General features: G+C 46.6%; 1 protein-coding gene across 1 annotated transcript in view; it reads right to left on the bottom strand.

The window, feature by feature from the left end:
- The window catches only part of LOC128453864 (sprouty-related, EVH1 domain-containing protein 2-like), a 38,286-nt gene extending 24,552 nt beyond the window's left edge, over positions 1 to 13,734 (bottom strand). Inside the window, 6 exon segments of the mRNA XM_053436964.1 lie at positions 981 to 1,045; positions 1,345 to 1,378; positions 1,380 to 1,514; positions 1,600 to 1,695; positions 1,698 to 1,794; positions 13,151 to 13,734. Coding sequence (XP_053292939.1) covers positions 981 to 1,045; positions 1,345 to 1,378; positions 1,380 to 1,514; positions 1,600 to 1,695; positions 1,698 to 1,794; positions 13,151 to 13,176 — 453 coding nt within the window. The 5' untranslated portion in view covers positions 13,177 to 13,734.
- Positions 13,735 to 23,850: the final 10,116 nt, after the last annotated feature.

The raw sequence follows: 23,850 nt of genomic DNA, 5'->3' as shown, positions 1-23,850 counted from the left end.
TGTGTGTGTGTGTGTGTGTGTTTGTAGTGGTGAGGGTCACCAGGAGAGAGGGAGGTGGTGGAATACAGGAAGTGACCTTGTGACCCCGCCTGCTGTTCCTAGTGTCACGTTACAGCGTGGGGGGAGGGGAGGCTCCATGCTAACTTAAGGTAGGGAGGCCCCTCCGACACACAAACAACACACACTTCACTTGGCGCAGGTATCTGTGACAGGAAGTGGGTCCCGAGCTGAAATACCTTCTGCTAAGTGGATGGAATGAGGTCAGTTCGGAGACGTGCTGGACTCGGGGGACTTTGACTGATTAGTGGTTCGGTGTGAAGTGGAGCCACGTTCACTCCCGGGGCCTGAAACCTCCATTTCACTGATGTGGAACGAGAACAGGTCTGAACTGAGCCACGGTGTAACCACACAAGAGGCAACTGGGCTGGTGGGTTAAGGTAGTATTCAGTTTTCATGTGTTTAAAGGATTTATCAGACACCAGAGCACAGTTTGTACGACTCCCAGGATCTCACCACTGATCTCTGCTGCTCCTGCTCGTTGACTGAGCAGTGAACTGAGCAGTGAACTGAGGAGAAGCTGTTCCTGCTGCAGAGGAGTGGACCAGGAATGTGCACCTGGACCATGTGAGTGTCCGACAGCAGCTCAGCTCATGACGTCACGTTGAGCTGCTGCAGAATCAACTCATCTGCTACGTTTGCCCGGATTCCAGAGAGTTGTTCATCCGTTTTCTAGTTTTCTTACTTTATTCTTTGTTTTCTGACTCTAGTATATTACAGGGCATAAATCGTTCTAGATGGCCCAGTCTACAGATTAATAGAAAAGAAAAGTCAGTCAGGCATTTAACTTCTGTCCACACAGGGTTTAATATCTAACCCACCAGAATTTAAAATAAGAGCATATCAGGTGATAGCACACAGACAGGCCTACATTACCCATAATTCCATCTGCGATCACACGTGAATGTAGGAAACTAGCTTACGGTGAAGACGTCGTCGTCCCCCAGCTCGCCCTCGTTCTGGAGTGCTGTGGAGGAGGTGGTGGAGCCTGAGGAGGAGAGCAGGAGAAACACTTTACTGACGGAGCCCAGCAGCATGAGTCCACCTCATGTTCTCCACAGGACCAAGTGACTCCCACCTGGAACTCTCATAAAACCTCCAGCTTCTCTGCCTGATCTTATTTATTGATTAGTTGTTATCTTCATGCACAACATGCAGAACATTTAAAACTTCTTTAACATGACTGGAACTATGGGAACGACATCCTGACACAGTCTATGACCTAAGTCCTCCCTGACAGATCTGTGACATCTTCTATCTCTAGACACTTGGACTTCAGGCCAGCACCTTCTGCCAGGTCCTCGATGGCTTTCCGCACCCCCCCGGTCGAAGGCCCTGGCGTCGGCTGGACCCTGGAAGGACAGGCCACACTTCCTGTCCTCCACCCTCCAGTGATGGAACGTGGGCGTTGCTATGGTGTACACCAGGTCCTTCTTCAGGGGACAGTCCAGGATCACCTGTTTGTGCGACACACATCGTCTTAGCACCACACACCTGTTGCACCTCGGCATTGAGCTGTGGTGAGTGTGTTGAGGGTTTTACCTGTTTGTCCCGGAGCCGCTCACCACGGATGATGAACTGGGAGCTGCAGGCGGTCGGCACGGGGGCCAGCTCCGGAGGCAGGAGGCGGCACACACCCCCACCCTGCTCAGAGCCCCCCCGTCCTGGGCCAGCCAGCCGCCACTCGAGTCGTCCCGCGTCATCACCACCGCCTTCACTCGCACGATGTAGCTGTCACTGGATAAAGAGAGAGAGAGGGTTTGTTAGAGAGAGGACTCCAATGGGATTTAAACGAGCTGGGACTGAAACACTTCAACATTTCCCAGTATGATCCAGTTTGAATCAGGTGAGATGCAAACAAACAAAGCAACAGAAATAACTTCCGGTGAAATAAAGTCGACCTGTGGTGTTGATACAAAGAACCTGTAAGAACAAATGTGGTTTGACGAACGTGTCCAAAGCAGAAAGTGCATTAAAGGAGGCGACGTGTGTGTTTGTGCCTTCAAAATAAAATAAAAACACAATTTTTCAACTTCCAGCGAACTCAAACTTTAGCTCTAATTCCTCCGACAGACGTCTGAGGGTTGTGTTAATGCCACAGCAGTTTATTATAGAGCTGGATTCACACACGGGCAGAATGTTGGAGGCGTCTGAAGGCACGACTCTGCTCGCCGCTCGCCGCGCTGAGGTGGGAGGTGTTGGGACCAGTCAGCACAAACACACAATCACATGTAAATGAAGCTTTGTGTTGACTTCTCTTTGCTGTTGTTAAAAAACATCCTTGAGGGAAGAGTTTCAACGTGAGACGATCGTTTGGTTAATAAACAACTCGACCAGGAGATTAATCAATGACTAGTTCTGATAACTGAGTTTCCTGTTGTGCTGACAGCTCAGCCACCTCGCACACACACAGACATGGAAATCATTCTGAAGAAGAAAAGTGAATTTCTATTTAAAATAGTAAATTACATGTATTTTAATAAAAGTGGCTGCTGTTTAAACTCGTCATCTGCTGAAGTAGAGAAGATGAGTCATGGGTGTTCACCTCGGCTTCCCCTGGGGTGACCTGTGGAGAGGTAGGGTGTTGGGTGACCTGCTGGTTTCATGGAATCACAACATCCCAGTTTGATTCCTGTCAGAGATGTACTTCTGTTTGTTTATCAGTGTGTCTGAGAGTTAGCAGGATCACACAACAACAACAATAAACTACTGCCAAGCTTTATTCACTCATATCAAATATATCAGTGTCAGTATCAGCCTAAAGAAAATCAATCCACTACCATTCAGTCTATTCTAACGGTTTAATCACTTTAACAAAGCAGTTAATGAACAGATGATGAAGTGAATCCTGATGATTTACAGCAGCAGGGAACAGTGGAGACCGATAATACTTCAGTCTATATAACATAACAAAACAATACATGACAAAAAACTCCCTCTGCAGTCCACTGGGTCCTCAGTGTCTTCAAGATGAGACGCAACAATGGAGGCAGGACACGAGACTTTCTCAGGCATTAGCATGACAGCAGCCGTCCCCACAGGGACAGTGAGTGAGCCGACAACAACAGGATGTGACTGAGTGTGTGAGGAAAGAGAAAGAGGAACATAGAAAGAGAGAGGAGGGAGGCCGGCCGAGTGGGAGGGAGAGAGAGAGGTGTTGTTATATAATTAGCTTACAGACAGTCCCAAGGATTTCATGTACGCGCACACACACACACACACACACACACACACGTACACACACACACTGAGCTGGCAGAACCGGTTCACCAGCTCCCGCCCACACACATTCATAAAACTGACTGAATGACAGACTGACTTGGTGACGGCAGACAAACAGACCGTACAGAGAAGAACCACAGGTTAACCCACAAGATGTGTGTGCTGTTCGCGTAAACACACACACACACACAGACACACACACACACAATCCTTCGTTTCCATTCAGATTTCAGAGGCCTGTTAAAGACACACACCTGCCTAAATGAGCGTTTCTGAACACGTATGATTAAAAGCAGACGTATAAAAGACCGAAATGAAATAACTGAGTAAGAATGTTGTCGGACTGGAGTTCACAGGAAGACGCTCGTTTCATGAGTTCTGCCAAACCACAATGAAAGAAGGTGAACAGTCGCTCCTCAGTCACGTGGAAAACCTGAATGGCAGCAAAGGACATAAAGGGAAATCTAAATAGAAATGTCAGTGATCTATTAATATGTTCCAGCACTCACCGATGTTACTGGTGCTTTTACTGGAGTTGAAGAAGTTAAGGCTAAAGAAATAAATACATATATACAAAGAGTAAAGGCTTGACCTAGTTCTGTGCTCACTGATGTATCTGCAGAACTAATGTGCTAGTTATGCAGATACATTTTCCTCATACGGAAATAAGCTGGAAAAGAAAGATTATCTTTTGCACAGTTTTGCTAAATCTTTATAGACCAATAAACCAATGTCATAGGTTTAGTGCAGGTGAGTATATTCTATTTAGAGCCGACTTTCCTGCAGGAAACGTTCTATACGAATAAAGGTTATTATTATTAATAGTATTTTGCTGATTGAACCTGAAGCACAAGATAACTTTAGCTACACAAAGGTTCAGGAGATCTTTGTTAAAAAGTGCGTTTGGAAGAATTGTTTCTCGATCTTTGTCCCGATGAGAAAAGCCTTAGTGCCGTTCTTTGCTCGTCTCTTAATGAAGAGTTCAGATACTGGGGAACTTAAGCTAAAGCAGCATATATGCTAACATCCTTGGGAGCCGCCATTGTTGTTTTAGAAACACGGTGAAAGGTCATTGGTCTAAAAAACTGTGATATGGACAAAAGTAGATATCTCTGGTAAAATGGATTCTCACTGACAAACTATCCCGGTGACTCAGAACATGTTCAGGGCATCGGAAAATTGCGACAAATTATTATCTGTTTTTTAAAAATCCATAAAAAAATGAGCAACGCATTAACAGCAGCTGCAGGAAACCCACCAACAGAGGGCGACAGAGATCTGAAACCTTTAAACCTCTTCCAATGAGATCCTTCCTGAAGCACGTTGAGTTTCTGAATCCACTGTGAAGGTTTTATATCAAAGCTCCTCGGCAGCTCATCATGACTCAGAACATGCGTTGGACACGTTCAGGTACCAAACCACACACCCCCGCTGCCCACACACAGAAATAACACCACATTGTGAGCTGCATTAGCACATGTGCTTTAAGATACACAACGCGGCTATCGGCTCCCTGAGAGGAACTCGTCACATTCGTCTTGTGACCCGTGTTCAGAACCTCGCCTGCCGACAGGCCCTGTAATCTGTGGCTGGAACACACACACGGCCACAACCAGCAGCAACAAGCTACTTTAATACACTTGGGAGTGACCGCACATTCTGGCAGAAATACACACAGACACACACGTACAGTACATTTGGGAACTGCAAATCTAATTCTGTCCAAACGAATGTTGCATGAGGTGCCGATGCTGAAAAAGGGACTGGGACGCCTATTTTGAGGAAAGGTGGTTTATACTCTATTTATAATTCACATGCACAATCTTTAATTATATACACAAACACCGTGGTGGCGTAATGTTTCAGAAAATGGATTTGAGATCATCAGGTGCTTAAACTGCAGCAGGTTTTAGACTGAAAACATGTTTAAAGTCTGTTCTTTGGTGGGATGAGGGTGTGAAGCCGTGACCGGAGCAGAACGATGACTCAGTTTGGAAGAAAGATCGGGAAACTCAACACCTCACTGATAAGGAGCGAGCAGCACCATGCATCACATCCTCTTCTGATTTAATACGAGCTGTTTATAACCTGCAGGTGAAGGAGCAGGGTGTGTCGGGCCTCTGCTCCTCAAGAGACAATATACTGTGGTTGACAGCCGACACTTCACTGTGACCTGTCTTACATCTTTAATCCACGGGTCTGATTAAACGCTTCCTCCCTCTGAGGCTTGAGAGCTTTTAACTTTGAGTTGAACAGAACGAAGCCTCGACGCTTCATTGAGCTCACTGCTCCTCTGTCTTCATCTCCCTCCAGATCATAAAGCTGTATCTGCATCATCATGGGGGCAGCGGAAACAAGCTATTATCATAACACTGATGCATAACAACCTTGTTGAGGCCAATGTGTCAGCAAACTTATCTCGTTACACATCCGGCCGCCACAAGAGAAGACTTGGCTTTCGTTTTGTCTCCTGATCGCTCTGCTTTGGTCTCCACCGCCTGCCTAGCTCTTCTGATAAAAGGGATTATTAACTATGGCTTCATCTCTTGCTTTATGGAACTAACATAACATGATAATAGCTGCTTTAACAAAACTTAGGCGGAATATAGGAGAAGGAATGTTATGTTTTATCAGGTTTTTCTTTATTCTGATCGTAAAGCTTCTGTTCATTGGAATTCAACTTACATCTGTCACATTCACTCAAATTAGCAAAGTCTTCATCTTTAAACAGGGAATAAACATATCTATCATCTCATAACAAATGTCTTGGTGTCTGCATTTTGTTGCAGTACTGAAATTTATAGAAATGAGCTTTTCAAGTTCTATATATTTGGTTTTATTCATAAGGCTTTGATAAAGACCGAAACTATTTATATTGGCCGATATGTATCTCGAATCAAATTTTTATAGGCCCCAATATCGGCCCACACAAATCTGTATAGGCCGGACTGTCCTTTTTATTTGTATGCCTCAACACACACATTGCAAACAAGTGTGTGTCCTGATCAGGAAATGAGGTGTGGGTGGAGCACACACACCTGTGGAGGCGCTGCCAAGCCACATTACTGCTCCATCAATGAACTCTTAAGTTCCATCTGTTCCTTCAGTTTGCCTGTGAGCCATGTCAACATTGGGAAAACACCACAAACCTGCAGCTTTTTACCGTTTTAGGAGAAACTATGAACAGATTAGTTGGATCCTGTGAAGGCCTGATGTGGTCTGTGTGGAGCAGTATTGCAATAAACCAGTGAAGGGACTGGGAAGCGTCTGGATATCAGGTCTGGAATCCAGCTCATGTGTGACTGATAGAAGGGTCAGTGAGGGCAGCCCAGCCATGTGTGATAAGGGCGGCTCTACTTCCTCTGATAAGGAATGACTGGCCACACCTCTGCCTGATCAACAAAACCACACACACAAACACACAGTGCACACACGCATGGTCCACCTCTCCCTGAAACTCCACACACACACGCACACGCAAACACACACACACACAGCACAAGCCCTGTCAATAGATCAGAAAGTGACTGAGGTGCTTCACCGTCGTGACTCTTTCAGACTTGGTTGGTTTGTTGGTTTCTCTTCTGAATGTTGACACATCGGATACTGTGACAACGGAAAATACACAAAAACACTAGCGTACATACACATATCTTATTACACACGTCACAATACCAGTTCAAACTCCTGCCACTCAAAAATGTTGTTGATTATCTCTTAATTTTGAATTGTTCAAAGTTATAAGCATGTGTGAATCTCCACAGCAGGTTTACACACCTTGCACGTGGATTTGCACATTTCCCACACATCACGTAAAACATTGAAACACACAAGAAGGTAAAACACAGATTTTTCAGTCAAGTGAGCAAAGCAACAAATAGATATTTTGTTGGGCAACAATTGCTTTGTCTCCTGCTGCAACTGTATTTGACTTGAGACAACACCTTGTCACAATACATGCACTACCCCCGTGAGTGTACTGTGTACACATTGTACTACATGGAAGTGTACCAACTGGAGCACTTCGTTGGGGACACTACACAACACTTTTCAGTCATCAGTATACATTGTGGAATTGCGTATTTACCGATCTGTGTTTACATTAACAAATCTTAAACATGTGTAAATGTAAATTAAGATTTGAAATTTTCTTTACAGGTTCACAAGGTTTGGTAGTAAAGAAAAGTTCCATAAGACAAATCAAATCAAAACAGTGTCACTGCAGTAAATCATCTTGAAACGGATGAATACATTGTGCACTTAAAACTCACAGTAAAGTGAATCAAGTCTAATTAATCACGGATCTAAAGTGACTGTGATGTGTTAGTTTGTACGAAACTGTTCAGATCTTCGTTGTGTTGCGTCCCCACATGACTCCTGCTTCTCTGTTGAGGTGGAAACCAAACACAAAGTAAGCTGCTTGGTTCTAAACCTCTTACAGGCGAGTGAAAAGCCAAACAAGAGCCTCGATAATGCCTCGGATCCTCTTACACTGTGTGAGACTTAGCGCGCCGGGTCAAATGTAACCGATGAGGGGCTTTCCAACGCTCGCTGTGATCGATGTCCACCGCGCCCTGTTTGATCAGGTATCTCTCCATTTACATAAACTGTTGGATGTCAATGGTTTCCGTTGTAATTGCGCGGCCTGTAGTGCGGCTGCAGGGCACCGAACCAACGTAACACGGTTTGCATAATGAACACTGGGACGTCTGTTCTCTCAGGGCTTCCCTTGTTTAAACATACCGATGCACAGTATTTACCACTACACATGACGGGCTGCGGCGCTTCCTGGTGCCGTTTGGTAGCCTGCAGTCCTTCTCCATGATGTGAGGATTTACATGGAGCCATGATGGTGGGGAGACTTTCTCCCAAGCACGAATCTCTTCCTGTAACCTTAAGCTTCATAAGAAACACAAACCAGGTCAGGAGAGGACCAACTTTCAAATGTGTCCTACATAATTTCCTTTAAATGTAATATGAGGTGGCGCTGGTGTAAGATGAGCTAAATCATATAAGTTACAGACGGGTTAGAAAGGGATCATCGGCTACACCAACAGAGCACATACCGTACAGTAGTACAGGAGTATTTGTACACATAAAACCTATACCAAGCTTTTCATATACGTAGACTTACTATAGGATAACGTCAAACTGAGTATAAAACCTGAGCGTGTAACTACAGAGGAAGTAAAAGTTCATTTACTGAGGATCTGTAAGAGAAGAACCACCCAGTGGATTGGTGTGACAAGGGAAAGACACACTGAGTGAAGTGAATGAAAACTCAGGCTATTATAATCTTGGTCATCCAGTCAGCTGATGAGCAGAGATTATTAAAAAAAACAGGCAAACAATCCGGCTCCATTGTTTGGTCTGCAGATATAAACAGCACAGGCCATTATATAAAGGCTCCGGATAGCAACCAGTGATGAGCTGCTCTGTAAAACACAGGAAACACTGTGAACAAGGATCTGTTCCACATGATGTGTGTGTTTGTGTGTGTGTGTGTGCGTGTGTGTGCGTGTGTGTGCGAGTGTGTGTGTGTGTGTGTGTGTGTGTGTGTAGGGGGAGTACAGAAGGAGAAAGAGAGAAAAATGCCAAGGGTCTGAAAGGGAAGTTCATCTGTGGACATGGAGTTTGTGTTGATATTCTTTGTGTGTGTGCATGATTAAATGTTTGTGTGTGATGTGTGTGTTGCTAACAGTGTACGTCACGCTAATTATCTGTGGCACCATATATATCATCATATGGATTTATATGTATGCATACTTGCATATACTTATCAGATGTATACACCACTGTTATTCTGAAAACATTGGAGAAGAACTCAGCCCTTTGCTCATTATATATACATATATATTTATTTTTATTCTTTCCCTTTGCCGGTTTCTCCTTTTTTCTTTTGTGCTAGAATTTGGTTACATGACCATCAGCCTCCATTCATCTCTTTTCTCATATTATCAGGTGGATTATCACAATTATATACCCTCTTTTTTACAGTATATGTAAATGCTGTGTACAAAGAAACACAAGTTAGAACATTTGACTGTAGATAGACCAACAACAGGAAGTGTCAGTCCAGGTAGGACTGAAAACCCTGTTTTCTTCTTTTCAGGATCGTTCGTTACACACATGTACTAACAGATGAATATTATAAAACACAACCAGGTCCTATGGAAATATTACGATACCAAATCTCCCAGCACATGAGAATGTGTGTGTGAGGAACAGGACGCTCCTGCCCAGGGAACATGCAGACCTGAGAACTCCTCGCTGCTGATGGCTGCTCTTTGTTCAGCGATGGATTATGTTCCGCTGCTACGTTGACCTTAGCTGAATGTCACCGGGCATCTCCTGTCCGATACTGACTGTGCACACGCTGACCCTGCAGCACCACTCACCAGATCAATACATCCGCTGCTCGGGTTTTGACTCTGCAGTCAATGTGTGTGTGCAGGACAGATCCTGTCCTTCTACAACCGGCGGTAAATGTCCTCAGAAGGACACGAGGCACATCCTCCAAACTGTGCACACGACGGCTGAGGCTTTGTTTGGGAGGTACACTCGCAAAAAGAGCCTCACAAACAGATTGACTGTGTGTGTGTGTCAGTAATTGTGTTGCCTGCTGAGAGCAAACTGACAGATGAAATGTGATTGACCCATTCAGCAGATGAGGCCTTCAAACTGGTGCATGTGCCTCAACCTCTCAGCATCATGCACGATGAAACTCCACACTAACACATTTCCTTTTAAATAAAACGATCTCTGTCCAGATGAGCATTCTAGTTTTGCATCAGCAAACAAACGCACACAGAGACACACATCACGCGATCATGTACATTCACTGCACACTGGTGCGTGCCGGTGTAAACAGGAAACAGGTTGTCTTCTCTGCAGTTGGTTGATTAAATACAGACAACACAACCAACAAGGAATAACACCAGTGAAGAGAGAGAGCCGAGGTGGAACTGGAACTGCTGCAGCACTTAGCATCCGCCGCTGGTCGTCCAGTCATGACAGATAAAACACAATCAGTCAGCAGACGCCGGTGACTCATCGTTTCCTAATGACTCAGGTTTTGCCCCCCCGCTCGACAACAAAGCCCCGGATCTGAGAGGTCCAGTGTGATGGCTGGGCATGAAGGTAGGGTTAGGGTTAGGCTCTGCCACGGCCCAGACGACCCTACAAAGCTCTATGGTTGACCCTAACGTGGGATTACTTACTGACTTATATCCCTGACTACTCAATTTATGAGTATTTTCATATAAATATGTTGAAAACACATTTCAACTTGTCATCTCATACCTCACCCCCCATTGTTCTGGTGGAAATGGTGCGGTTGCAACACCGGGCCGGCCAGATGTGCAGAACACACATGTGCTGAGAACTGAGTTCAAACAGAACGAGAGAATGAAAGGAGCAGAAAGGAGCCAAATTTATGACCAATAATAAAATGTGGATAAAGTATAAAGAGAAACGTGAGGAGGTGGAGTGGTGGTGTTAGATCTGAGGGTGGGTGGTGGTGGTGGTGGGGGGAGCATGTGTGGATGAGGGACCCAATTTGGAAACTTCTGCCCCAGATCCATAATCAGAAAGTTTCACACGACACAAAGGGATTTGAGGAGTGTCTCTGGTTTCCTGACCCGTCTCATTCCGCTAGTCAGGCTTTCATTACAGAGAAAACCACAACACACCAGCTAGCAGATAACACACTGACCACTTCCTTCCAGTAACATATTCAAAACGTATATAGATGTGAATTCACCGTCCTTAAACCTCTATGACCAAAACCAACTCAGTCTGGGTGTTAGCCAATGAGAACCAAGAGATAAACTGACAGAGCTATTAGCATCAGTGGGCATTTCCAGGTGCTAGCAAAGCATCGGCTAGAAGCTTCTCAGCGTATTCTGTCTTCAAAATAAATCAAATAGCAAATCAGTTAAACTGGGCTGTGGGAAATGATGATGGAAGTCACTTTAATCCAGATACCCTGCAGAACCCACACCTGAAGGTAGGTGGTGTAGCTAAACGAGCTAGCTAAATGAGTTAGCTCATTCAGCTAGCTAAACGAGCTAGCTAAATCAACTAGCTGAATGAGCTAGCTAAACGAGTTAGCTCATTCAGCTAGCTAAACGAGCTAGCTAAATCAACTAGCTGAATGAGCTAGCTAAAATACAATCATGTCTAAACTGCAACGTGTTTCTGTCTCTGTGAGTTTCCTGTATTTGTATTTTCATGCTTTGCAGCATTTTACGTTGACGCTGTTCACGCTCTGTGAAGTAGGTGAAGAGCTTTCCTCCACATGTACATTTTAAATAACCTTAAAAACAAGTAGTTTATGATTTAAATGGGCTGTAAACATGTCATTGAGCCTCTTAATATATATTTATAATGTCTTGTTAGAAAGTGGGGGACGCCATTTCCCCCCATTTTATGTTATTGGGTTCGTCGTGGGCGTGGCCAAAAGTGACCATCGTCCCACGAGAGAAGGACACGTTATCACCATGGGAACGCTTCAGGTCAGAATCCGGGTCTGACGCAGCAGCTTGAGGATCACGTGACTCAGAGGACGAGACCACACAGAGACAAAACAGGAAGTGTCTCAAACAAAAGACACAGGTTCTAACGTCCTCCTGCGGGCTGCAGCGGGGGCTTAAACCCGGGTCTGGCCCGGGTTACAGCTCGGCGGGACCCGGGCCAGACGCACGGAGCTCCCCTCCCCTCCCCGCGCTCTGGCCCTGGGATCATGAATGGGGACGCGCTGAAGGTTAGAGGCTTTTATGAATGAGCCAGCGTCACCACCCCCCACCCCCCTCTCTTCCGGTGCCCTTCGCCCTTCCACCCCCCCCCCCCCCCCCTCCCCCTGACGTCCCCCGACAGAGAGCTGCGCGTTGCACCGACACCGAGCACGGCCCCGCGGAGCCTGACGCACCGGAGCTGGCTCGTGACACCGGAGGCTGGTGGAACAGCTCCACCATGTCTGCACGAGGCTCTTCTGCACATTGAACAACCCCCCCCCCCCCCCCCCGTATTTAAATCCCTGAATAACAACACGACACCGGAACGAGACTCGCGTGAATCCGCGGCTCCTTCTCGGTGAAGCTCATGTTAAGCTGCGGCCCTTCGGTACCACACGGGGTCCGCGGGCCTCGCACGCTGCTTGGCTCCGAACCGGCCACATTCCACCCGGAGGCAGCAGCAGCTCGAGTCCCCCCGCACCACACGCCGCTGAACGCGGGTCTCGTCCAAACAGAAACACGCGTTAATGTGTTTTCCAGGACGAGTGTGTGTGTTTTTATGAATGGAGCTCGGCAGGCTATGCAAATGAGGGCGATTGAGAAAGAGATGGCGGATGAGGCAGATCGGATATCTCACATCCTGTGAGACTTCCCCTTCCCCGGGTGGAAGCGAACACACAGATGTGTCCGAGCCGCCGGGCCGAGTGAACCCGGCCGACAGGCTCTCCTCCCGGGCTGCACGCGGCCCGGACCCGCGGTGTGCGGGCCTGTGTGGATGGAAGGCGGAACAGCACCAGGCCCTGATCCCGCACCTCGGATCCTTTCACAAAATGTTTCCGATCCACCCACGCCCCCCCTCCTCCTCCCACCCCTCTCCATTCTCTCTCCCTCCCGAGGTGGGGGGGCCATAGCAGAAAAAGAACCCTGTCAACGCATTGATCCACCAGCAGCGTTAAAACACAAAACACACACACCATCCGCTGAATCACATTAAAACACACAAATGTGCACGTTGCGCACGAGCGGCAGCGGCTTCGTGGGGAGCTGTTTTTTCCGGCTGCACATTCCGCCAAGTTCCCTGAAGCCTCTGCAACTTGTGGAGGCGCGAGACAGAAAGCAGAATGTGTGTTACTCACTCGTTCGGTTGTGTGTCTTCTGTCATCGTGTCGCTTCACCTCAGGTGAGGCACCACGGCGGCTGCAGACTTTTCGCTCGTCATTCTTTCTCCTCGGATTCTGTCTCCAATTCCGCATAAATCCCCCCTGCGCCTTTGTGCGAGCGTCGGCTCTCGGGCTTCGCCTTCGCCCGTCTCCTCTCCCACCTTCCTCCTTCTGCCTCGGTCCTCCTTCCCGCTCCGGTGCCTCCGGGTCGGGGCCCGGATCACGAACTGCCTCCTGGATTTCTGCCCTGGAACTTTAACCAGCCATCGCCTTCAGAGCCGCCGATACAGACAGTTTAGTCTCCGAATCCAGCTCTTCTCCTCGCGTCTCCCCCCCCTCCCCAAACACACACACTCACACGGACACACAAGTGTCACGCACAAACACACACTCTCCGGTTCTAGGTCCTGGGGCGCAGGTTTTCAGAGACGACTCCGGTGGCAGTTGTGCGTAAAATCGGTCGTTGTCGCTGCTGCTGCTGTGACCGAGGGGTGGCCCCGCTAGAGCCCCATCTCTCTCTACTCCATGTTGGATTGAGCAGGAGCAGCTCCAGCGAGTCGGGGGAGGGCCGGGGGGGAGGGGGGGGGGGGGGGCAGGGCGGAAGCAGTGACGTAGGTCCACATTTTGGCTGAAGGGCCCACAATAGCTGCAAGCTGCAGGGGCCCTAGCTGGATACATGACAGCCCCCCCCCCCTCTCTCTCTTTTATGTTCCTCCTACGGATATGTCACCTCTGTTCTCTTATTAAAATCTGACATGTTCCTGTTGGAATAGAGTCTTTTATTCTTATTACATCCAGGAGACTTCATATTCCAGGGTGAAGCGCTCACTGGTAACTCCACACCCACCCAGTATGATGATGGGACCAGGCTGTAGGACACTGTTATTACATGATTATAACGACTGTCCCTCTGAGTGTGATCAGAAAATATGATGCAACAATACACGGATCCACATTCCAAAGGAGCAGGAGGAAAATCGTATATGTTGCATATGTATAATATTGATAAACATTAAAACATTATTGCACATAAATTATATGATATTGATTGATATTGATGGTCAGCCCTTTTTTTGTGACCTTTTCTTTTCCACAAATAACATAACAAATCAATTATTAATGATCAATTACCGATGACAGTTTCAAGGCAGCTACATTTTAAAGTTGTAACACAGTCTGTTGGTGTGTTCGCATGGTTTAAAGTCGTATTGCTCTTTCTGTGATACACACAAGGGTCTAACTTTACTTTGTTATGTTTCCATCATGTGTGAAAAAAGACTGAAGAGCGTTTGTGGATAATCGTGTTAACTTCTTTAGATATTCAGGTGATCCACCGCAGCTCTTCTCTTATTGCTTTGAGAAGTGACTGGGTCTGCAGCATGAGCTCTTTAACGCCGATTGATCTCCCCAAGTGTGTCCGTGTGTGTGTGTGTGTGTGTGCGTGTATGTGTGTGTGAGTGAGTGAGTGAGTGGGTGATTTAGATGATTAGCCACTTTTGTTCTAGGTGAGTGTTGCCAGATTCGTTATCCTGCTCGAACAGTTGCCAGCTCGGTTTTTTAGGTTCATGCTCTTTCCAACATGTCTTGAGTGAAACCTTGGTCGTGCAGCGCCACCAGCTGGTGGTGACTACATCCTACACATGTGGAGTTAAGGTTATGACCTTATGAGTCTTAACTGCTCCTTTTCCTCAGTCATCATTATAACTTACTGCAACGAGTGAACCAGTACATTTATCTGAGAATAATAAGATGACATAATCATTAAAATAAATCCATTATAGGGTAAATAAATAGGCTATAAGGGTTTTATTATAAAGGGTCTGACATTAATACACATGAGTGAAGGGTATATATACGATATGTATAAGGTATTAAAGTGTTATTAAAACATTATGGTTGTGGCATCTTGATCAGAGGAGCATCAGCGTGGATCAGGATCAGTAAATCTTTCCTGACATAATTCACAGTGAGCAACATCGGTTTACTCCAACCAGCCATCAGAACTCATTTTAATATGTGATTATGGTTTAATGTGTCAACGTGTGTATTTAACATTTTTATTTATATCTATTTGTAACCTAGGTAAAGTCTCTTTGAGCATTATTATTGTTATTATTATTATTATTATTATTAATAGAATTATTGACTCCTTAATATTGGAATCAGCCCCAAGATACCCAAACTGTCTCTAATTCACAGGTGTCAGAATATTTAAAGTTCACCCTCAAGTAGCTTTTCTTATATTTTTATAAATAAAGCAATTTTCAACATATAACAGAAAAGTGGAACGATATTCCAAGTCATAGTTGCATTTTCACTTTATCTTTTACAATCTGTTAACTTCTCAGTAATAAACTTTTCCTAGAATTTGACGATCAACCCACCAGTGGGAATTCCTCAGTCCTTTTATGATTTGATATTTTGCAGAAAAACTAAATACTTGCTCGTGCACACTGTGTTTGCGATGTGCAGTTTAATGAGGTTATATAATGAGGGATTTCTGGGGGGTATTTACTGAAGCTGTGTTTGTAGGAGAGGAGAACTTGTGAATAATTGAGACCCAAACAACCGTTTTTGTGTCCCACACAATTTCACATTTTACAGTTGATGTTTTAAACTAATTTATTTTTGTGGTCAGAGACATTTGAAGAATCTCACGCTCTGAGGATCTGGATGTTGGAGCACAAGGATCCGGTTACCACAGAAATCAGTCAAATTTAATACAGGTGATTATGTCCAAAGGTTTTCTTCATGCCATCAATTTTAATTCTGCAAATGCATTTTTGAGTTTTTTTCAGGTTAGTTCACATTTAATTATTTTTATTAGAGACCAGGAGTTGTAATAATGAATTATAGAGTTATAGAGTACATTATCAACCCTGGAACAATGATATTTTTCTTTGATATTTACACATTGATTGCATCATACAAGCACATTGAGGATTAACCAGCTTTACTGGTTACATGTGAATACAGTCATGTGAAAGACTGCCACCGTGTGGTTGAACTCTGAACATTCACTTTTAACACTTAATACACTTCCCAAAGAACAGAGATGTTAATACACAACAGCTGTTTCTCTACATACAGAAATAAATCATGATAAGAAATCATAAAAATGAAAAATGAAAATGAGAATGTGATTAAATCATTAAGTTAGAGAATTGTCTATCTTTTCATCTTAAGTATATATTATCTGCTATGTTTTCTAAAATCTGTCTTTTACTAAGTCTGGTTTCATGTACTTTATGCAACATAATTCCTCTCTTCGTATTGAAGGGTCATTCATACAAAACCCCCTTGTGTATACACACACACACACACACACACACACACACACACACACACACACACACACTCATCAACAGTGAAGTAAACATCTCATTATTCTGTTTTTGCAGCTCTGCTAAAATTACTACTAATAATATCATTATTTCAAAATAATATCATAACATATCATTAAAACTAATTTGATGAATAGTTTTCCAACATGCACGTGTGACGTGGAAACTTTAACTCTCTGGTGCATATACGTATTAAATTGACTAATAAAGATTAATTCTAGATCTCTTTTTAAACAGGGAAAAGTAAGTAGATCTATATTTAACCTTGTATAACCAGTAATTTGTCATTATTTAGTGGGACACTTTAATGAGGAACAAATTATTATTATGTTTCTGCAGTAGATTTGTCTTGATTTAATTTAATTAAAAGTTTCACCCACAGGTTCGGTTAAAGACAGGAGGTACAGAGTTATGAATACAGACCAGATGGAGGATTTAGAGGAACAGTCTCCATCTTTCAGATCAGATTAATACAGATGTTATAATAACAGTTCAGGTGAAGTCATGTGACCTGTCTGAACTCGTGTCTGGTGCGTTCATGGTCAACGTGAGTTTGAGCTTCTCACGTCATCTCACGTGTTAATGAACTGAAGTCAGATGTAAGTTGAATCTCTCATCACGTGACTCTCTAACAGGAGTTTAAACTGAGGGACGTTGATGAGCTAAGAGTTAGCTCCCAGCTAGCTGACCGTTAGCACTGCCGAGGCCGGCTGACGCTAAGCTAACAGCTAGTTAGCTTGAGGAGGAGAGGAAAGCTAAAGGAGCTAAAGATCTGCTAGCTTCAGTCTACACCGTCCTCATAGGGTGAAACACACACACACACACACACACACACACACAAACACAGAGCCATTCTACTTAGTGTATTATCCTTACCTTAACCATCATAACTAAGTCATTAGCCCTAAGCCTTAACTAAACCACAACCTAAACCTAGTCTAACCCTGACTGGGTGGATTTAAACGTGGTTCCATGGAGGTGAAGGTTAATCAGCTGCTCTATGTTAACACACGGGACTAGAAACCTTTACCTGTCACTAACGTGTAGCTGAGTTAATGACAAGTGTCCTGAGCTGTAAGACATGTTGGTGGACTGTAGTGTCCCTACGCGTTCTGTGCTCGTGTCCCGTCTCCCTACACGTTCTGTGCTCGTGTCCCGTCTCCCTACTCGTTCTGTGCTCGTGTCCCGTCTCCCTACACGTTCTGTGCTCGTGTCCCGTCTCCCTACGCGTTCTGTGGTCGTGTCCCGTCTCCCTACACGTTCTGTGCTCGTGTCCCGTCTCCCTACACGTTCTGTGCTCGTGTCCCGTCTCCCTACACGTTCTGTGCTCGTGTCCCGTCTCCCTACTCGTTCTGTGCTCGTGTCCCGTCTCCCTACACGTTCTGTGCTCGTGTCCCGTCTCCCTACACGTTCTGTGCTCGTGTCCCGTCTCCCTACACGTTCTGTGCTCGTGTCCCGTCTCCCTACACGTTCTGTGCTCGTGTCCCGTCTCCCTACGCGTTCTGTGCTCGTGTCCCGTCTCCCTACGCGTTCTGTGCTCGTGTCCCGTCTCCCTACACGTTCTGTGCTCGTGTCCCGTCTCCCTACACGTTCTGTGCTCGTGTCCCGTCTCCCTACGCGTTCTGTGCTCGTGTCCCGTCTCCCTACACGTTCTGTGCTCGTGTCCCGTCTCCCTACACGTTCTGTGCTCGTGTCCCGTCTCCCTACTCGTTCTGTGCTCGTGTCCCGTCTCCCTACGCGTTCTGTGCTCGTGTCCCGTCTCCCTACTCGTTCTGTGCTCGTGTCCCGTCTCCCTACACGTTCTGTGCTCGTGTCCCGTCTCCCTACACGTTCTGTGCTCGTGTCCCGTCTCCCTACGCGTTCTGTGCTCGTGTCCCTTCTCCCTACACGTTCTGTGCTCGTGTCCCGTCTCCCTACACGTTCTGTGCTCGTGTCCCGTCTCCCTACACGTTCTGTGCTCGTGTCCCTTCTCCCTACACGTTCTGTGCTCGTGTCCCGTCTCCCTACACGTTCTGTGCTCGTGTCCCGTCTCCCTACACGTTCTGTGCTCGTGTCCCGTCTCCCTACGCGTTCTGTGCTCGTGTCCCGTCTCCCTACACGTTCTGTGCTCGTGTCCCGTCTCCCTACACGTTCTGTGCTCGTGTCCCGTCTCCCTACTCGTTCTGTGCTCGTGTCCCGTCTCCCTACGCGTTCTGTGCTCGTGTCCCGTCTCCCTACTCGTTCTGTGCTCGTGTCCCGTCTCCCTACACGTTCTGTGCTCGTGTCCCGTCTCCCTACACGTTCTGTGCTCGTGTCCCGTCTCCCTACACGTTCTGTGCTCGTGTCCCGTCTCCCTACGCGTTCTGTGCTCGTGTCCCGTCTCCCTACGCGTTCTGTGCTCGTGTCCCGTCTCCCTACACGTTCTGTGCTCGTGTCCCGTCTCCCTACACGTTCTGTGCTCGTGTCCCGTCTCCCTACGCGTTCTGTGCTCGTGTCCCGTCTCCCTACACGTTCTGTGCTCGTTTCCCGTCTCCCTACACGTTCTGTGCTCGTGTCCCGTCTCCCTACTCGTTCTGTGCTCGTGTCCCGTCTCCCTACGCGTTCTGTGCTCGTGTCCCGTCTCCCTACTCGTTCTGTGCTCGTGTCCCGTCTCCCTACACGTTCTGTGCTCGTGTCCCGTCTCCCTACTCGTTCTGTGCTCGTGTCCCGTCTCCCTACACGTTCTGTGCTCGTGTCCCGTCTCCCTACACGTTCTGTGCTCGTGTCCCGTCTCCCTACGCGTTCTGTGCTCGTGTCCCGTCTCCCTACACGTTCTGTGCTCGTGTCCCTTCTCCCTACACGTTCTGTGCTCGTGTCCCGTCTCCCTACTCGTTCTGTGCTCGTGTCCCGTCTCCCTACACGTTCTGTGCTCGTGTCCCGTCTCCCTACACGTTCTGTGCTCGTGTCCCGTCTCCCTACGCGTTCTGTGCTCGTGTCCCTTCTCCCTACGCGTTCTGTGCTCGTGTCCCGTCTCCCTACACGTTCTGTGCTCGTGTCCCGTCTCCCTACACGTTCTGTGCTCGTGTCCCTTCTCCCTACACGTTCTGTGCTCGTGTCCCGTCTCCCTACACGTTCTGTGCTCGTGTCCCGTCTCCCTACACGTTCTGTGCTCGTGTCCCGTCTCCCTACGCGTTCTGTGCTCGTGTCCCGTCTCCCTACACGTTCTGTGCTCGTGTCCCGTCTCCCTACACGTTCTGTGCTCGTGTCCCGTCTCCCTACTCGTTCTGTGCTCGTGTCCCGTCTCCCTACGCGTTCTGTGCTCGTGTCCCGTCTCCCTACTCGTTCTGTGCTCGTGTCCCGTCTCCCTACACGTTCTGTGCTCGTGTCCCGTCTCCCTACACGTTCTGTGCTCGTGTCCCTTCTCCCTACACGTTCTGTGCTCGTGTCCCGTCTCCCTACACGTTCTGTGCTCGTGTCCCGTCTCCCTACACGTTCTGTGCTCGTGTCCCTTCTCCCTACACGTTCTGTGCTCGTGTCCCGTCTCCCTACACGTTCTGTGCTCGTGTCCCGTCTCCCTACACGTTCTGTGCTCGTGTCCCGTCTCCCTACACGTTCTGTGCTCGTGTCCCTTCTCCCTACACGTTCTGTGCTCGTGTCCCGTCTCCCTACACGTTCTGTGCTCGTGTCCCGTCTCCCTACTCGTTCTGTGCTCGTGTCCCTTCTCCCTACACGTTCTGTGCTCGGGTCCCGTCTCCCTACACGTTCTGTGCTCGTGTCCCGTCTCCCTACGCGTTCTGTGCTCGTGTCCCTTCTCCCTACTCGTTCTGTGCTCGTGTCCCGTCTCCCTACTCGTTCTGTGCTCGTGTCCCTTCTCCCTACACGTTCTGTGCTCGTGTCCCTTCTCCCTACGCGTTCTGTGCTCGTGTCCCGTCTCCCTACGCGTTCTGTGCTCGTGTCCCTTCTCCCTACACGTTCTGTGCTCGTGTCCCTTCTCCCTACACGTTCTGTGCTCGTGTCCCGTCTCCCTACGCGTTCTGTGCTCGTGTCACGTCTCCCTACGCGTTCTGTGCTCGTGTCCCGTCTCCCTACACGTTCTGTGCTCGTGTCCCTTCTCACTACACGTCTCCAGTCACAACAGTAAACACACGGACGCTGCTCTTTCAGTTGGTCTCTAATTCAAACCACACCAGGCGGCGCTGCCCTCTCGCTTCGACCCCTCCTGAGTATCACCAAACATTCATCAGTGGTGACCCCGCGACCTCCCTGCATGCACAGCCCCCCCCCCCCCCCCCGGCCAATCAGGATCAGCCCAGACAGCGTCGCTCTGTCTGTAACTGTTGTACACGCACATAAAAGACTGCTCTGCCTTCAAGAGCGCTTGCACCCCCCAAAGCCAAACACCCCCTTTAAAAAACCAACATGGGCACTGCCCTTCTCACTAATGACCCCTCTGCACCCCCCCCCCCCCCCCCCCCCCGCTGCAACACCCCACATCCAGGTGATAAATGAGGCTGCCCCAGTGTGTGTGGGATCAGGTCAAAGGTCGACCTAACAGTTCTGGTTGGGACTTGAGGGCAAATGGAAGTCACTGGGACGTGGGTTACAGGTCTGGTTGTACTGGTGCCTCACCATGACGAATCTGTGCCGGTGTCCTCCAGGAGAGGGAGACAGAGACTCATGTACTCGCTCCTTAACAAACACTGGAGGTGCTTTTTAGACAGTATACAAAGTACTATGATGTAGTACTGTAGGTATGTATGCTTTTATATTTTAATATTGTATCACCTTCTACTTCTGGGAAACTTCCACAGGTTTATGTGGCACGAAGAAGCAGAGAGTATTGTCTGATTAGTAAAAATAGATTGGACCAGTTTCTCGGTTGTGGGTATTTACTTCTTATAAGTGTAAACATTTTGTATAACTTGGGAGTTTAAGGGCAAAACAAGCTACTTCAAAACCAGGACAGGAGAATTAATTTGTTGTATTTTATGCTGTTTTGTGTCCTGAAAATGAAATGATCAACCACTGAATGTAATATGTTAACATTTCAGCCCCGGGCTTCACCTCAGAGCCCAAAGATTAATGATGTGTTATTTCTTCTTTTGATCCATGAAAGCTCGATTTACATCAACTGAAACAGTCTGTTAATTGATTTGTTGATTGACAGAAAAATAAATAAGCCACTATTTTGACAATAATGTGATTGATGATGTATTTAAAAGCTGAAATGCTGACAGTGGTTTGAGTTTTTAAGATGTTTTTCTCAATGGAGAAAAGTAATTGACGAAATAATCGATGATGAAATTAACCTTTTGTTAAAGTCCTGGATTTTGAACCTAGTTGGTTGGAAATACTTGTACGTGTGTGTTTATGTGTGCTTATGTGTGTGTATGTGTGTGTGTGTGTGTTTGTGGTTGTGTGTGTGTGTGTGTGCTTGTGTGTGCGTGCGTATGTGTGTGCGTATGAGGTCATAACTGGGGTCATCAGTGTTTAGTCTGTGGGCTTCACCACGGTGGCGACTCCAGTTTCCTGTCCACATTTTTTATAGTTATATACCTGTGCAGCTTGGATCTTAGTAAACATATACAGGACACACTCACATTTCCAGATTCATTAACACATAAACAAGCTCACCATTCAAATACATGATGCTGTGGGTGACATTATAAACACAAATGTATGTAAAATTGATTTTAGCAACTGAGACTATTAAGAATGAGAATACTTTCGAAAACTATGTAGAAAAGAGCTTGATACAGAGAACAAACCCAGAACCATCACATCACAGCCTGTGAACAGTACGATTTTTATTTGATAGATTCAAAACAGTCTTTATTGTATCAAAATAGTCAAATTTAATCATGTTAAATATTTACACACACACACACACACACACACACACACACACATCCATGTCCAGCTTAGCCCCTAACTCCATGCAGCACTATCCAAACACACACTTCCACACACAGCTTGGCCTCCTCGGCTCCAGCCGGCACAGTAATGGTTCTGGGAGCCAGACTGCGTCTCCGCCGCCAGGGCCCGGCTCCAGCCGCTGCATGTGCCACAGCAATTTCCTAAAGAATCCACAGCAAGCGCAACACTTCTCCTTTTATTTAAAAAAAAACACCACTGACCCCCTCTCCCAGCACCACGCACACACACCGACACACACACACACACACACACACACACACACAACACTACCACTTCTGAGAAACACAGAGCAGTCACTTGCAATTACAACTCATCCACGAGTATGATATACAGTCCTGTCAAGCAGCCAGCGGGCCCTCAGGGGACGCACAGGGCTCTTGTTGGACCAGACACAGTCCGTCTGGATCTGCGTCTGCAGCAGGACTCACATTGTTTATGAAATTCAAGAGAACGACGAATTGATTTGACCTGAAACATGAATTTTATTGTTACACTCTCATCTGCTGTTGTTCACCACGTTTGGCTCAACTTGTGCTTTTGTTCCCAACTTGCACTAAATCGAAATGCAAAGCTCAGAGCCTTGTGATCTCCTCAGTAATGTTTCATTCCCTTTGCAGATTCAAACAGGCACAATTATACATTATTTTCAAGAGAAAAAAGAATCAATAGGAAGAGATTCTGGAAATTATGGGCTGTAAACGGTATAAACGTGAAATAGAGACAAAAGGAGGATAATGAGATCTTAGCGTCGGTTGAAAGTGGAACATGTTCTTACATTGTTTGTTTGTTTGAAGGAAATAAACTTTAAACAAACCACATGATCCAGTTTCAGAGCGTCAGTGCAGGCTTCACCTATTTGACTGTGACGCCTCAAACCACATCTGGATGAAACCTCTGTAAATATTAATGCTGCACATAATTAAAGACCTCACTCCATCTTGATCCTTCTTGCTGATGTCCCACTGGGATCACACTCACCAGCACCCAGGATCGCAAATATAAATCATTTGAAGCAAAACAGTGTTTAGTTAATTTTGTCAATCCTGACGTTTCATTATTTTTTAATTCATTAAATAACTAATTAAAACCACACTTCTCTAAAGACGTTAACATAAACCAGTGTGATAAGAACACCCTAAAATCAGAAACCACCTTTGAGAAAAATGTCTTTATTGTTTATTGTGACTTTCAGTTTGGCCCAAGTCCCATCCACTAACATGGAGAAGCCAACCAATGACCTGCACTGCAGCCAGCCACCAGTAGACATCCCCCCCACCACTCTAGTTATAGAGTCTGATATTGAAAAATGTATATTGTAATGATGCATGTTCTCTTCATTTAAAGGGGTAAATGGAATTAAAAGTAGTTTTCCAGTCTGATCTAGAGTTTCCTGTGAGGAAGAGGCTCAGTGGCGTCGAGGATATCCAGTTGCTCAGC

The sequence above is a fragment of the Pleuronectes platessa genome, chromosome 12, assembly GCF_947347685.1.
Source record: "Pleuronectes platessa chromosome 12, fPlePla1.1, whole genome shotgun sequence".
Lineage (NCBI taxonomy): Eukaryota > Metazoa > Chordata > Actinopteri > Pleuronectiformes > Pleuronectidae > Pleuronectes > Pleuronectes platessa.
Note: the sequence above shows the minus strand (reverse complement) of the source record. Positions and strands in the feature narration are given on the sequence as shown.